The 17,146-nt window shown below is 47.5% G+C and overlaps 1 protein-coding gene across 2 annotated transcripts in view; it reads left to right on the top strand.

Moving 5' to 3' along the window:
- The window catches only part of ABL1 (ABL proto-oncogene 1, non-receptor tyrosine kinase), a 139,721-nt gene that overhangs the window by 91,526 nt on the left and 31,049 nt on the right, over positions 1–17,146 (top strand). The window contains exon 1 of one of the 2 annotated variants that reach the window (XM_053204502.1): positions 4,168–4,335. The exons of the other annotated variant lie outside the window; for it this stretch is intronic. Within the exon in view, the coding sequence (XP_053060477.1) occupies positions 4,257–4,335 (79 nt within the window). The 5' untranslated portion in view covers positions 4,168–4,256. Of the gene's footprint in view, positions 1–4,167; positions 4,336–17,146 lie in introns of those variants that run through there. 2 annotated transcript variants of the gene reach the window in all.

The raw sequence follows: 17,146 nt of genomic DNA, 5'->3' as shown, positions 1-17,146 counted from the left end.
CAGGTGCATGTAAAATAGCATGCACTTACTTCGAGATCTTTGCTCTCCCGCCCCCCACCCCCCAAAGTTACTGGCTGGGCCAGAAACAGTGAAGGGGCCTGTCACATTTGGGATCATCTGGTCCGGGGGGGGTTCCACACCAGGCCCCATGTCAGATTCACCTGTCTCCCTTCCACCTGACCCCCCATCCTGCAGCTCCTGTCTCCTTCCCTTGACCCACTTTTGCCCCCCCCCCACATTTAAATAGGACTGAACTCCAAACTTAAAAAAAATTGTCTTTAGCCTAAAATCTTTAAGAGAAGGGTCCTCTTTTGGTGACTTGTTCTAGAGTTGTGTGTTTCCTAGATTGAGGAAAAAATTGGTTTCAAATGAGAAAATTTTAGAAAAATCCATTCACTTTTGTCCTATTTCCAGTGAAAACAAGCACCTCTTCTCTCTTCTAAAACAGTGGTTTTTGGAGCACGGGGGTGGCTCAATCCATTAAGCGTCCAACTCTTGATTTCGGCTCAGGTCATGATTTCAAGGTTCTTGACTTCAAGACCCATGTCAGGCTCTGTGCTGAGGCCTGCTTGGGATTCTCTCTCTCCCTCCTTCTCTGCCCCTCCAACACACACTCTCTCCCTCTCAAAATAAATAAATAAACATTTAAAAAGTATATATATAAGGGGTGTCTGGGTGGCTCAGATAGTTAAGCTGACTCTTGGTTTTGGCTCAGGTCATGATCTCACAGTTCATGAGATTGAGCCCTGCATTGGGCTCTGCTCTGACATCCTGGAGGAGTCTGGGGATTCTCTCTCTCTCTGCCCCTCTCATGCTCACATGTGCACTCTCTCTCTAAATAAGTAAACCTAGAAAATAAAAAAACGATATATACTTAATACATTTTAAAATATTCTTCAATAGTTCTAGTTTTCTGAACTGTTTTCTTTTAAGACGTTTTCCCTAACGGTTAATGATTTTTATTTCAACCTCTAGCTTTGCTTATCTTACCCTTCACTTAAATTGAAAACCATGTGCCATTTTGGAAAGGTCAGGGGCTCTGGACCATACCGCTTCCGGAGCTGTGTGAACTTGGACAGAGCCCTCTCCCCATCCCCCCAAGTTTCCTTATCTGTGAAATGGAGTTAAACTACCCAAAGTTCATGGGATCGTTGTAACACTGGTGCCTGGCACGTATCAGGTGCACATTAAAAGTCTGTTTCTTTCCCAAACTGGATGCAACCAAACCAACACGTTAGTTCACATCTTTTTCGTTTCTTTGCTTGTGTAAGTTCATGCCTTTGGGTTTAAGGTTGCTCAAGGGAAACCTTTCTCGGGTCTTTTTTTCATTCTTGTAAGAAGATCGGGGCTCGCCTTTATTTGCTTGTAACAGCGCCTTTTGTACCTTGCAAATGAGTTTCAAACGCATCAAAAGCTGGATCTGGAAAGAGTAGTCCAGTTTGGTCTGGTAGTGTACAGGTTGGCAAAACTTTCAATATTTGTTGTTGCTGATTCAGAGTGTTTCGCCAGACCTGTTGATGCATGCTTTTATAACTATAATTTAAAAGGTTTGGATGCAGTTTATAAGCATTACTCATTTTAAGAGGATTTAAGAGGATAAGATCATTTTAGATTCAAGAAGAGAATATTAGTAATAGCCATTAGCCTTTTAAAATAAACTTACATCCCAACATAAAGTGCCTCACATGCAAACAAGTATTCGGACCTGTATTAACTGGTAGTATTCAAGGATGCGGTCAGAGCCGCAAAAATGCCTGCCAATGTATGATTGTTGGCACTAAGCTGCCGATTTGAGTCTGGCTCTTTAAACCTGAAATGCTGTATCAATGACACACTTTATTATTGTTTGGTCCAATAATAAAGAACTTTCCGGAAGGGCACCAAAACAGATACTGTATTTTTCAGTTTGTCCTGGTGGCACCCTTTCAATTCTATTTTTGGTGCTACGTTTGGGAGTTTGAAAGATTCAAGACAACACTAAGCCAGTCAGCTGGCACTACCTGCAGGCCCTCTAGCAGAATGAGCGTTGTCTCCCAGAGTCTAGATGGCACCCACAGTCACCGCGCTTGTCTCTTGTGTCTGCAGGTGGTGGGAACTGTGCACTTTACTTTCCTGCCCGTGCCTTCTTAGGTGCTCATGAGGCCTGGGCTGGTACCACAGCACTAACCACTCAGTTGCAGGAAAAACACATTTTGTACACTGATCACAATTCGGTAGGACACTTCCGAAAAGTTATTAATGCCCTGGCTGAGAACCCCGGTGATACGCACTAGTCACGTCCAGTCCACTTGTGAATTTTTATGTGCTATATTTGGCAGACCTACGTGAAGATCTTGTTACTTAGCCATTCCGAGATACCCAGGTTTCTGTTGTTACAGGATAGGCTGGAAAGTATAACAAATGAGTCCAGCTTTGCCTTCTGGGGTTGACCGTTCGTAGCCAGGGTCTCTTAACCAACACTGGCTCTGAAATATATGTTAGCTATTTTTTTTTAATGTTTGTTTATATGGGGAGGGGAGGGGCAGAGAGAGAGGGAGACATGGAATCCGAAGCAGGCCCCGGGCTCTGAGCTGTCAGCCCGGAGCCCGACACGGGGCTCAAACCCATGAGCAGTGAGATCATGACCTGAGCCGAAGTCGGACGCTTAACCGACTGAGCCACCCAGGCGCCCCGATATGTTAGCTATTTAACCAAAGATACAGATCTCCAAGGCTTTAATCCATTTGGAATTTATTGTTGATGAGAGGGTACAGTGTAATCCCCCGGTCAGGAGCCTGATCCTTGGAACCAGGCAGACCAGCGTCGGTTCCCAACTACGGGACCTTGGGCAGGGTGCTTGACTTTCCTGACTACCAGGTCTTACCCTGAAGATTTGGGATAGTAACAACCCCAGTCCTCACAGGATCGTTGTGCAAACGCAGTGTTGTAACGAATGGACCATGTTTCTCCTAAGAGTCTGACGCACATCAGATCTACTCCTAAGATCTTCCACGCATCCTTTCTTATTACTACTCATGTGCTCTAAGATGTGAGCTACATTGATTTTTTTTCTCTGTTGCAGTGCAGTTACTTCGTACTACTTATTAAATTCCTTGTCTTATTGTTACTGAAATATATATGATTTTTATTAAATTCGTTGGTATGATTGGGTTCCCTGTTACTTCCCGCTGATATAGATTTCTGATTTTGTGTCACATAATACACCATTGTGATTATTGTTATTTTGTTATAATATTGTATATGATCAGTCCTAACCAGAGCTATAAATATTTGAGCCCTGAACGGCAATGAAATGGGTTTCAAATAACGGTACCCTGTGGCACTCACCAAACCAAGGGGGAAAAAAATCCCTGTGGAAGAAAATAAGGCAAAGAAGGGACCCAGGCCCTGCCTCTGAGGATTTCTCCTTGTGAAAGCTCAATTCCCTTTACATATAATCAGAAATCATGTTTGAACTTGAACTCACACTTCTCCTCCCGTTTCCAACCATCTCCTAGTCTGAATGTAGGATTTGACAAACGTGTTGCATACCTGTGAGGTTGTCATGTGGGTTCTAGCTCTGATTATTCATTCTTTATACACCCACTGAGTTAGCCTTAATCACTGTAAACTCCGTGAACATGAAATGAGACCAGCACTGGTAGCTGCAGAGGAATCCGCATTATTCACCAACATTTTGGGGACACAGCGTTTGCCAGAGCCCCGCGCACCCGCCGAGCTGGGCTGTAAGCGGTGCAGGTTGGCGTCTCGCCACAGAGATGCTCGAGGTTGCAAAAGTGGTGGCCGAGCAGGCCTGCGCTGGCGGCAGCCAGAGTAGCCCGTGTGTCTTTCTTGGGCCGTTAGGACTTGGCAACGTTGAGAACCACTCAGTGCTGCACCTGAAATCAGCACCCGTGTGGACCTAGAAACCGGCCCCGGGTTGGTTTTGGATCTCGGCAAGGGGGCCGGGCCGGGTCGGGCCTGCCGATCGCCCGCGACGAGCCGGGCCGGCCGACCGGCGCGGCGCCGAGGGGGTTAAGGCGGCGGCGGGGGCGGGCCTCGCGGGCCGGGCTCGGGGCCCTTTGTTAACAGGCGCGTCCGGAGCGGAGACGGAGACGCGGCCGCGGCCATGGGCGGGCGCGCGGGGCGGCGGCGAGGCGGCGTGGCGGGGCCGCCGGGGCGCGGGAGGGCGCGCGGGGCCAGCGGGGCGCGCCGGGCCTGAGCGCGCGGCGCAGCGAGCCGGGGGGCGCCGGCCCCCACGCCGCCGGCCCGCGAAAATGTTGGAGATCTGCTTGAAGCTGGTGGGCTGCAAATCCAAGAAGGGGCTCTCCTCGTCCTCCAGCTGCTACCTGGAAGGTAAGCGCCGGCTGGCGCCGAGCTCTCGAGGCGGCGGCGGGGCCGCGGGCCCGGCCTTCCCGGGCCGCGCCCGCCCGCGCGCGCTCCCTCCGCGCCCTCCCTGCCCCTCCCTTCCCTTTCCCTTTCTGCCCCCCCCCGCTTTCTTGCTCTCTCCTGGTCTTTCCCGCGACCCCGCCTGGGCGCTGCGGGCCGAGCGGGAGGGTGCGGGGCTCCGGTCCCCGCGCCCTACCCTGGGAGCCTACGCCGGGATGGCGGTGTCTCCGGGCCCCCAGCCGGAGGGGGGGGGGCTCTCCCCGAGAAAGTTTGAGAAAGCGAACTCTACAGGCCCGAACGGCCCTGTGAGCCCACGTTGTGGAATTTCCACCGTGAATTGGGAATTATGTGTCAAAAAGGTCGACCCGTGTTTGTGAAACATGTGATTCTCATTAAGTGTCGTGTACAAAGGAACACCGCTCTACCATTTATGGGTACGGAATTTCAAGTGATCTTTCTACCCCACGCCCCACGCGCCCCCAACCCCCAACCCCCAACCCACTCTTATCTGCAGACCACGACGAGGTCTTAGGAATTCTCCCTTTTCGCGAGGATGGGGGAAGCGAAGTTACACATTTGAGGAAGGCGTTGTGAATGAGTCCAGCGTACTTGGCGGGGGAGGGGGGGACCTCATGTTGGGTTCGCTCCATAAAGTGCAGAGCCAGGAGCATCTTTCTTTTTGCCTTTTTTCCGTTCTGCTTTCCTTTCCTTCTCTCATCCCCTGTGTCCTTCTTTCCTGTTGCCTTTCCTTTTCTTTGCTAGTAACAACTGAAAGAAAGTGAACCGGGGAGGGTGCGTGGGGGTCGTCATTTTGGACTTGATCTGACTTAGGGACCGGACATCCCAGATGAAATCCTGCTGGTATTTCTCTGTCATTTTCACTGAGGACTTAAAATAGGAATAGAAATGTAAAGCTCATCTGAGAACAAGTTGGATTGCTGCTAGTGTGCCATGAAGTTGTAACGTACTTCTTTTTAAAAGGAAGGAGAAATAAACGAAGGCCTCATAAATGGTCTAACCTCTTTTCCTTCCAACCCTTTTTTTTTTAATACCCCCGTGACCCTCACCAGCCACCTTTTTTTTTTTTTTTTTTTTTTTTCCTTTCTGATTTGAGGGCCTGCCTGGAGTCACATAAGCAGCTTAAACCATAAACACCAGTGATGCAGGTGAAACCTGTTTGCTCTTGCTTTCACAGGATGTGGACATCCATCCCTCTTCCCTGCCTGCGATTTTGGGCCTTCCAGCCGGCTCACAAAATCCACCATTTGGAGGGAGGAGATGGTTTATTTGTCCGGGAAAGTTGGCATTTGAAGCGGCCAAAATCATCTTCAGTTCATGTGTCGCTTATTTTCCAAGTTGCTCAAAATTCTGAGCACATTCTCATTTACATCTGTATCAAGTTAGTGTTAGGCATTATCTCCATTTGCAGATGGACGCCCACGGGCGGAGTAGATGAACTGGACTTTTGTAGCTGCAGAGCTGTGACATTGTTTTTGTTTTCTTGGGGTAAACCGGAGATTTAGGGCAGACTGTTTTCTTGGGGTAAACTGGAGATTTAGTGCATAGTTGAATTATTGGTTTTTATTTTAGGGGGTGGCTCTCATCTAAAGCGTCTTACTGCTTCCTGTCCAGGCTTTCCGTTTTTTACTGACATCCTAAGTCAATCAATCAGTGTTTATTGACACCCTCTCAGGGCGCAGGCCGCTCAGGGCACAGAGAGTCGAATGTAGTCAGCTTTTGCATTCTGTCAAAGATGGTTCCCGCCGTGAATGCGACCTGATCATGCATCTATGCGCTCCTCAGGCCTCGCTGTCAAAGCAACAATTAAATGCTTACTGTATGCCAAGCAGTGTTTCAGTATTTCTATATGATTCGGTGTGCGTGTTTCTCATGATGGCCCTGTGGTTATTTCCACTTTACAGATGAGGAACCTAAGGCCCCAGAAGGTTAGGAAACTTGTCTAAGGTCCCAGAGCTAGCAAGTGGTGGTGCTGGGATTTGAACCCATACCGTCTGGCTCCAGAGAGCCGAGTTTCAGCCATTCGGTGCTTTACCAACTGTGACTGTGACCTTTGGCACGCTCTGTGGATGTGGAAATGGCAGCTTCAAGAACGTCTGAAATAAGGCTATTCTTTCTTTTCTGGAAAACTAATACTGATAAAAATGATCATCTTTCGCAGAAGTAAGAAAATTTAAATGTATATTAAAATAGCTGTACATGATTAAAAAAAAAGAACATTCTAAAAGGGTATTTAGTGAAAAGTAATTGTGTCTCCTACCCATTTCCCTACCCAGAGGCAATCACTCAGGAGTTTTCTTGCGTGTCCTTCTGGAGATATAGTATGCGTATAATAAGCGTTTAAAACATTTGAATTTTGTGTTCCAACTTTGTGAAAATGTGTGTTTATAGGCAGTATGTATTCACCATGACCACATTTAGCTTTACAGTCTTAGGTTGACTTCAAACACCCAGCTTTCTGATTATTGCTTCCCCCTAGAGATGTGGAAGAAAACATGAACACTGGCCATGTAAAAAAATTTTTTTTAATGTTTATTTTTGAGAGAGAGAGAGAGACACACACACAGAGACAGAGAGAGACAGCACGGGCAGGGGAGGGGCAGAGAGAGAAGGAGACACAGATTCCGCAGCAGGCTCCAGGCTCTGAGCTATCAGCACAGAGCCTGACCTGGGGCTCGAACCCCCGAACCATGAGATCATGCCTGAGCCGAAGTGAGGCGCTTAATCGACTGAGCCACCCGGGCGCCCCGAGCACTGGTCATTTGAATTTTTTTTTTTTTTCCCCAGTTCACTCTTCTTTGTTTATGTGTGTATTTGCATACATCGTTCATGAATATTGTACATGTATATGCTAGCTCTGTAGTGTGGAATCAAAAGTAATGTGAAGTGAACTCTTCTTGAACTTTCAAAATTTATTTTAAGGGCCGCTTTAAAATGCTGCTTTTCAGCAGTTAACTTTCTGGCAAATACTTTATGTGGTGCCAGCTGCACAGATATGTACAGTGTTGGAACTTCTGTAGAGCAGCTCAGGCTCTCTTTCTAAATACTCTCTCCTGGGCTCATCACGTGCTTCCCTTGTTTAGTAACAAAGAAAATGCCAGCCTCTTCCAGGAACCTAATGGAAAGCCAGCCAGTTCTCCTCGCTTGAGGTGACATTAAAACTGGTGAGCATTTATGATGTGACAGACGCTGGCACCAAGCGCTTTGTAGACACCCTTACCTTATTTGCATACCACCGCTGTGACGTTTCTAGAGAGGAGGAGGAGAAAGGCCCCTGTGCCCTTTGGAAATACTTCTGAATTTGGAGTCAGGAGATCCATTTTTGTCTAACCTCTCTCAGCCTCTCTGTTTCTTTGCCTCTAAGACAGAAAGAACCAACATCCTTCTGTCCAGCCAACCTTGAGAGGATCGTTTTGGGGACCTAGGAGATGATTCACGTGAAGGTGTTGAAATCAATAAAGTGCTGACTGTTTGCATTTATACCTGCATGAGGTTCCTTTGAGAGGTCCCTAAATGCAGACAGTTTCGTGGCTAGGGCATTGCAGAGTCCTCTTCTTGTGTGACACCCGCAGCTCCAGAGCCAGCCGGCCAGGGCCTGGATGCCAACCCTGCTGCCCGCTGGTCCTGGGCATCATGCTGTCTGAGCCTCGGTGGCGTTCTCATTTCCAAATACAACTCGTGGTAGGCCCTCTTTCGTTGAATTGTGAGATTTGCGGGAGAGATTTCATTTAAATTGTTCAGCATAGAGCCTGGCACAGAGCAGGATGTTAGCACATATCAGCTGTTACTTTAAACAAATACTGAGCAGTCTAAAAGGTTGGCATTGCCAGTTTCTCCAATGGCTGAAGTCATGACAGAATCGAGCTGAACCTACCCATAGTTTTTCTTGTTAACAAGACAGTTTGTTTCCATGTTTGCTCTGATGCATAAAATTAATACTTCTATCATCAGTTTTAAGGAAAAGTATCTTCCCTTTTCCTGATCCTTTTTTTTTTGTAAGTTTTAATTATTTAAGTATTCTCTACACCCAACGTGGAGCTCGAACTCACAACCCCAAGATCAAGAACCCTGCGCTCGCCTCGCTGAGCCAGCCAGGCGTCGTCCCCCCCGCCCCCGATCCTTTCTTACGCCCATGCTGAATGTTTTAATTGTGGAAAAGGAATCCCGTTGATTCATGATTGGCATCTTACTCTTTCCACAGCTCCAAAGATGTGAAGACTGAACATCTACCTCTCATTACCTTGTTCTAAAGTCGTCATAATTTTGCCAGTGTAATCGCCGATCTGAAATAGAAACAGGAAAAATGGTCGACGGAGAAATTAAAAAAAAAAATACATAACACCGTTGTACAACACGATAGTTAGTTAACAGCACTGTATAGTTAGTTAGACTATAGATATAACTATACAGTTATACTATAGATAGTATAGTTAACGGCACTGTGCTGTATATTTAAAAGTTGCTAAGAGAAGTAGATCTTAAGGGTTCTCATCATAAGGAAAAAATGTGCAACTGTGTGGTGATACGGATGTTAACGAAACTTACTGTGGTAACTAACCTTTTCACAGTCTACATACAGCAAGTTGTTAGGTTGTACGCCTGAAACTCCTACACAATGTGATATGTAAATCATATCAATAAAACTGGAAAAGGTAAATACAAGACCATAAGATCAAGTGGGATATGGGAAGAATTTAACTTTCCGTCTGTAATAGCGGATCATAATTAAACACCCAGAAAGAGTCATAAAATAAATTCTTAGTTTTGGGGGGTTTGTGGGGGTTTTTTTGTTTGTTTTTTTACTTTTTTAAAGGAAAAGCACACAGCCCATTGAATTCCTTGTACTCATCACCAGCTTTAATAATTCCCAACGTATGGTCAATTTTAAATTGTCCTTTTTAGTGCAGCTGGCAGACTGTCCGTCTCCTAATCGGAAGGTCCCGAATTTGAGCCTCAGAGAGGGCAGATTAAGTCATTTTTCATAGTCGGCTGGGCCCAAGATTACCTTGGTTAAAAAAAGAACACAGAGCAAATTATGGTCAATCTTGTTTTCTTGCCTCGTTGAAGTTCTACTTCCAAAGCCGTTTGGAAAAACAGCTTGCTAATTACTGACATTTGAGAGTCTAACTTTGCCCTCCCGATGATGAGAGTTGTCAGTCCCCGAAATTGGCGTTCAGATCCTTCTCTCTTAACCCACACTTAGGTACTTCGTTACACTGTCTGTGTTGGGTGACACAGAAGACCGACGAGGGAGAAGGAGAAAGAGGTGGGAATTGAGGAGGAGAGGGAGGCAGAGACCCAAGAGGAGAAAGGCTGAGACCAGAAAGGGAGAACCCAGGGGACACGGGACGGGGGAGGATGGCAAAGGTGGGCAGAGGAAGAGATCCAGAGGAGAGGAAGGGAGAGAGCAAGATCCAGAGAGAGAGAGATTGAAAGCAGTGCAAGGGGCTGAGTGTGAGCCATGCAGACTGATGGATGGGAAGCCGTGGGAGAGGCACGTGAGTAACCTTCACCTCTGCCTCTGTCGCCTGGCCTCTCAAAACGCCCGTCATGAGAGAGTCTGCTTAATAGACTTATGCCGGGGGGGGGGGGGGGGGGGGTGTAGTACCCTACACGGAATGCCTTAAAACTGAATTGAAAAGGTGGGCCGTGAATAGAATCAGCCATTGCTTTTTGGAACCCAGATAGCTTTTTATGGTCCTGTTCAGTTACTCAGGTTAGCAGTAGGAGGAATAATGGCAAACAAGACATTCTGGGGGATTCATCTGCCCTTGGGTAGCCCCTTCGGTGAGTCGGGTCTAACCTGACCCAGGCATCCTCGATGACCTTTTCAGGGAGATCAGGACACACGAAGTGAGTACTCGCAAACCATCCCCGGCCTGGCAGGCGGAAGGAAGGGGAGGCTTTCAGTCTGCCGCAAAGGACCTGTGACAGAGTAAATGCTTCTCTGGTTAACGGGCTCACTGCCCACAGTTTGAATCGGGTCCAGTGCCAGGATCTGGGGAACCTTTCCTCCCCCACAGACGAAAAAAAAAAGTGTGTGGAGGGGCCGTCTGCCCGTACCGGCCTGTCACGAGTCCTGTTTCTTGTGAAAGCACAGAGAAACGTACTTTCACGTTGCGCTGTGTTTCGGGATCTTGACCATGGTTTACATTCCATTTTTTAAAAAATGATTGCGTTTCCTAGATCTTTATAAAAGCATTCCTGGTAAAGTGCCATTTGCTCTCCATCCTGCTGTCTGCTGTTTCTGCAGGTTCACAGATAATTAAGGTACACTCTTCACTCCGGACTTAATATATTACTTTGTTGCTAAAGCCAGTCAAGTGCAAGGGGTTCTGCCTAGCTGTTCATTTAAATAAACACCTGGTGGTGCTGTATGTCCTGCCTGGCCCGGGGCAGAGGGTGAAGGCTGTGATGAGAATGCTGGTCTCAGGGCGCCTGGGTGGCTCAGTTGGTTAAGCATCTGACTTTGGCTCAGGTCATGATCTAGCGGCTCCTGAGTTCAAGCCCCGCGTCGGGCTCTGGGCTGAGCGCTCTGAGCCTGGGGCCTGCTTCGGAATCTGTCTCCCTCTCTCTCGGTGTCTCCCCCACTCGTTCTCTCTCTCTCAAAAATAAATATTAAAGGAAATTTAAAAAAAAATGCCGGTCTCTGCCCCAGAGTTCACATTATTGTGGGAACAATAATAAATGAAGAAGTACTTGACCTGTAGGGCAGGGTCCTAGGGCCAGGTACCACACGTGGCGTTTGTGCAGAAATTCTCCACGTGCGGTGTGCGTGGAGCCCTCCTGACAGCCCAGCTGGGTAGATACTGTTGTTGCCCTATTGTGCAATCGAGAAACTGAGGCTGGGAAATTAATGTCTTCAAGACATGGTAGAGTGAATTTAAACAAGGCTTGTCCACCCTGGAGCCCAGGCTTACAGATTCTTCACCTATGAGGTGAAGGGGAGATAATCAGTTAGGGGTGAGGTGCAGGGAGGAGGGAGGACTAGTCAGGCTCACTAGAAGGGGTGAGGCCAGGAGGATAGAAAGTAGGCTGGGGAGGCATTCTGGAGAGAGTAAATGGCACTTGTCACAGTGCTTGCAAGCTGGGGCAGCAACAAGCTTCGGTGGGGGAAGCTTCCAGAGGTTTGGGGAGGCTGGAATGGGGGACCAGGGGTTGTGGGAGAAGCTGGTCGCAGACCAGACCCTGCAGGGCCTCGTGTACCCGCTTCAGGAGCTCGGACTTGATGATGACCCCAGCCATGCTGAGAGGGCCTGTTACATGCTAGGAACCGCGTCTTGCCTGTTAATCTGCAAACCGCAGTCTACCCTGCAGGGCACTTGACCGTCCTGTTCTTTGTGTTGCCACAGGTGACCCTGCTAGGACGTAGTGGCTGACCAGTGACAGGCAGGATCTCTTCTGCCTCTGCCAGCAGCCTTCTCCGTGGGATTTTAATAGGAGAGCCACTCGGTCGGAGCTGCATTTTAGAAAGACCCCTCTGGTGGCAGTGTGGAGGCACAACGCAGTGGGCAGAGTCAGGGAAACCAGTCAAGGGCACGGTGGGGCACACGGACAGGACAGGACCCATCAGGGAGATTGAGGAGGAAAAGTGGCCACGATGTGGGTGTAAACTTAGCTGGGATGAGGCAGGGGTGAGGTGTGGGGGTGTCGTATTCAGAGTGGTTTGAAGATGATGAGGTGTTCCATCTTTATGCTCCGTCTCCAGTAACCGTAGGCTTCTTTGACAACAGAGTCCTAGAAAGCGATACAGAATTCTTTTTGTTTTTGCTTTTTGATGGAGGGGACTGGCTCTGTGTATCTTTCAGAAAGTTAATACTTGGACTGCTGATAGAGACGACGCGGAGAGTTCTGTTTTCTAAACTTGATTTGCTAGGAACATTATAATGTAAAGATTCCAGGGGAAATACTTAAACCTTGGTCTAATTTTATTTGTTTATTTAAATTTTTAAATGTTTATTTTTGAGAGAGAGAGGGAGACACAGAACCCGAAGCAGGCTCCAGGCCCCGAGCCGTCAGCACAGAGCCCGACATGGGGCTCGAACCCACGAACCGTGAGATCATGACCTGAGCCAAAGTCGGGAGCTCAACCGACTGAGCCACCCAGGGGCCCCACCTTGGTCTAATTTTAAGTAACTTTATTTTTTATTTGTTAGTATTATTATTTTTGTTTTTTACTTGTTATTTTTAAAAGGAGTTTTCTCCAGAAACCCATTTAGCTTAGTGCTTATAATGCCTGTAAGTGGGAAGTGCTAAAACTGCATTTATTTGTTTACTTATTTGTTTATTTTTAAAGTTTATTTACTTTGAGAGAGAGAGTAAAGAGAGCAAGCGGGGGGGGGGGGTGGAGAACCCCAACCAGGCTCTTGTCTTGTCCATATGGAGCCCAATGTGGGGCTTGAACTCGTGAACTGTGAGATCATTGACCTGAGCCAAAATCAAGAGTCAGACGCTTAGCCAACTGAGCCACCCAGGCGCCCCAAAACTGCATTTATTTAAAAAGAAAACTGCATAATTTGGACTTCTCACTAATTTATAGCAGCCTTCTTTTTAGGCCCCTCTCCCTGTCAGATTACAGGGGTTCTACTGAACCAAATCTATAGTGTAGGAGTTGTTAACCTCGAAAGCCCTCGGGGTCTGGGATAGAATTCAGGGGCTCCATTTCCTTGGATGGGAAAGTTTTAGAACTTTATTTCACTAACCTCTAACTGAAAATTAGTATATCATTTTTTAAAGAATGTAGGTAACAAACCACAGTCAGGTTAGCAATATTGGTGACTTTGTCACCAGTAGAAATCCGATGTTTTCGTGTCCTGTAACACTTGTGATTATCACTTACACATATCAGAACTTTGAAATGATAGTAGTTACTACTAGATCTTGTTTCTTTAATCCATTAGTAAGTAGATACTTAATGCGTTAATGAGGAAGCCCTGTATCACAAATAAATTTCTGTTTAAGATTTGAGGACTGTTTCCATACAGCTGCTTTCCCTTACAGCCCTCCATATTCTCTGCATTTGCAGACTTTTTTTTTTTAATTTTTTTTTTTAGTGTTTATTTCTGAGACAGAGAGAGACAGAGCATGAGCGGGGGGAGGGGCAGAGAGCAAGGGAGACACAGAATCGGAAACAGGCCCCAGGCTCCGAGCCGTCCGCACAGAGCCCGACGCGGGGCTCGAACTCGCAGACCGCGAGATCATGACCTGAGCCGAAGCCGGACTCTCAACCGACTGAGCCACCCAGGCGTCCCTGACTTTTTTTTGGAGGCATCCGCAGACATCGCCAGAGGGTCCACAGCACGGATGGAGATCCCTCCCTGAGTAGCCTCAGTGTGTCAGGCTCGCCTTGGATCCCTGTGTTAATCCTGCCTCCCTTGCCAGGCGAGGTCTTACTCAGGAGCCCCTTCTGTGTAATGCTGGTGAGCGGGCCCCTTCACACCTCCTCGCCCCAACGTCTGCGTTCTTAGAAATTCACCTGGTCTTCTATTTGACTTTTGCTGTCGAGGCCGCGTTCATTTTCACCAGCTGTGTTCTCTTCCCCCAAGGGGCAGAGGCCGTGTGGGGATTCTTCGCATCACTGCCACCTCGCCCTGCCCCTGCTCCCCAGCAGCTAACACAGTGTTTGGGGGTGCTGGGAAGATGTTGTGAAGTGTGATGTTAAGGCCAAGGCTGTATTCAACTAAGCCCGTTTTTTAAATAATTTTAGCCGCTCTGGGTGAGGGTGTAAATTACAAAATAAAGGACCGCGTAGAAAGTGGGTAAAAGGACTTTCATCAAGTTCAGATTGTGGGAAATAATACTTTTCCTCTAAGCTCATATTCTAAAAAGTTGTAGGAGACTGTTGTATACTGACTTGAGAATAGTCTGAGCATGATCTCATCAGTTGGAACCGAGTATGAAATAAAACACGAAGCCTTCCCTCCTTTTTGAGGGATCTGTTTTATAGATTTCTGAATTACAGAGATTCCTTGAACTGGAGGGTAATAGTGAAAGGCCCACAGAGGAAATAAGAATAAACAACAAGGGTTTAAAGAATTGCATGTGAGCAAAAGGAGAGGGAGTGTTTATCACGCCTGACACACCCTGCCCCCTCCCCTCCCCTCCCCTCCCCTCCCCACTGAAGGAGAGCCCACTCCGCTCTGTACTCACAGAGCAAACCGAGGCCTTGGGCACCAGCACCTACAGGAAGGTGGGAAGCTTCCCAGGGATGTTTTCCCTGGAGGTGAAATCCCTCCCCTCGGGTCTGTGAAGTAGCCTCACGGCCCCTGAAGGTCACCAACATTTTACTTCTCTTCCTGTTTGCCCTTGGTGGGTACAGGGGCAGCCCCTGGCCATCTAGACCAGATACGCCTTATCTGAGAATCTTCCGTCAACATTTTTGATCACTGACTCACAACTTTAAGAAAGGATTATTTTTGTATAAGAAGATCTTTAACTTGTACTTTAAAGACCCAAGCCATTTTCTTAGAATACTTAGAATATTTACTTAGAAATAAGTTAAGCAGGCATGGGCCCGAGCATGGGCGCAGGGGAGGGGCAGAGAGTTGGGGCGGGGGGGGGCACACAGAATCCGAAGCAGGCTCCAGGCTCTGAGCTGTCAGCATAGAGCCTATGTGGGGTTCAAACTCACGAACCATGAGATCATGTGACTGGAGCCGAAGTTGGATGCTTAGCCGACCGAGCCACCCAGGCGCCCCAACAGACGCTGAAATTTCTTTCCCAAGACTTAACAATAACCAAAAGATCCATTGGAAGAACAGAAAAGGGGAGCTATTTTGGACATCTTTCTTGAATGAAGCTTCGGGGCTTCTTTAAGGGTCCGACTTCCTGACAGTGGGCCTGGCAGAAAGTCCCCGCGTTAAGCCAGGAAGGTTTAAGTACATTCTGCAGTGTTGGCCTTGTGAGCTGTGATCATTTTTAAGGTTGACGAGCACAGTTCACTATGAGATGAAGCAAGGAACTTGGCATTTATGCACCGTGAGTCAATTTTGACATCAGCCTGGATGGGGAATTGACTGGAAGGTTTTGGTGTCGGACTGTGGCTACACTTCAGTGTCTCCATCCAGAGGCATGCGTGGGCATTACTTCCCTTTGGGCTTCGGCCATAAATTTGTGGAATGGAGCAAGAACTGGAGAGGAAGACGGAGAGACTGCCTTGGATTTCCTGACGTCCTGTTGAATCAAAAAGCGGTGGGAGGCCCTTTCCTTCCTGACAAAGGGCTCATCCCCTCGCGAGAAATTCCCAGCATCGGTCTCCCTGTCGGGGACAGTCCCTCTTGAACCCTGACTTGAAATCCACAGGCAACCCTGGGCGAGTATCGGCCTTCTGCCTCTTCCAGGTGTTTTCCGGGCCACTTCCCCCTGATTATGTAACTTTGATCAAATCCAGATGCTGCAGAATGTTTGATAGAAGAGGTCAAATGGCATTTGAGAAGAAAAGCGTTTCTGTATTCACGACTTTGGTTTAATTTCCTGTGTGGGCCTGGTCTGCCAGAGTTGTGTGCTCATGGCCACGAGGTTGGGACTCCAGAGGGAGGTGCACAAATGTTTTTTCAGGACAGCACGAGGGATTCCTCCTCCCCCAGGGTTCTTTTTCAGGTTAGATGATCAATTGTGGAAGTGTCAGCTGGCTTCTACTTACAATGGCAGTGTCTCTATTTTTGTCACTGTTTTCTGAATTGCAAAAACAACCCACATCCATTGTGAGAAATGAGCCAAAATACAGAAAAGAATAGAGAAAATGTTAGATGTTTGTAATCCTACTCCCCCCACCCCCCACCCCTTGTCAACTACTGTTCACAGTTTGGTGCAGTCCCTTCTGTACTTCATTCAGTTTTTACAAAATTGGGATCACGCTGCAAATGACAGGTTGTAGTATGAGCACTTAATGCATTATTATGAGTATGTTCCCAAGCCAGTAGTAGTTTTTTTGCAAAAATATCTTGAATGATGTTCTGAATGTATTCTGTATTATGGATGGACCACAAACTAACTTATCTTTTATTGATAGATACCTTGTACTTCTCTTTTTCTGTGCTGTTATTTCAAAGTTAGTATATAGAGGGGCGCCTGAGTGGTTCAGTCGGTTAGCCTTCCGACTTGACTTCGGCTCAGGTTCGTGCACACGCTCGCTTTCTCTCTCGTTCTCAAACAGAAACACCTGAAAAATGTTAAAAACAATCAGTATCTAGAAATAATCATGTGGGTCTCGGGATAATTGCTGGAGGTTGATCAAAGGTTATGGAATTATTTAGAGATTCGATTTGTATTTCCAGTTGCCCTCCTAACGTGTGTAGCACTTTCTACAGCAGCCGCTAGCTTTGCATGAGAGTTCCATTTCAAGCCTTACACTGACTTAGCCTCAAGACAATGGGTCTGCCCATTTGACGAAGACTTTGCATTTCTTTGATTATTAGCCAGGCCTAACGTGCTTCCCAAGTTTAATGGTAATTTAAATTTCCTGTGAATTGCTCATTCATGCTTTGGTCCATTCCTCCCTCCTCCTCCTCCCTCCCCCCCCCCCCCCAGTGGAGGATTTATCTTGTTCTGTCGATATGTAAGAGTTCTTTCACGTTAAGAATCCTGAGGCTAATGGTGTTACTTAATATAACCACAACGGAAGCTCTTTGGACTCGCTTCCACGTGACCGACGTGTTGGGTTGACCATCATGCTCTTGCTTCCTGTAACACCTGCCTCCCCAGTGCCCGGGACCCACGGGATAGGGCAGCCAACCCCGCCACCCCGCTGCTGCTTACTGCT

The sequence above is a fragment of the Acinonyx jubatus genome, chromosome D4 (genome assembly GCF_027475565.1).
Source record: "Acinonyx jubatus isolate Ajub_Pintada_27869175 chromosome D4, VMU_Ajub_asm_v1.0, whole genome shotgun sequence".
NCBI lineage: Eukaryota > Metazoa > Chordata > Mammalia > Carnivora > Felidae > Acinonyx > Acinonyx jubatus.
The sequence above is the reverse complement of the archived record's forward strand: the minus strand, read 5'-3'. Positions and strand labels throughout refer to the sequence as shown.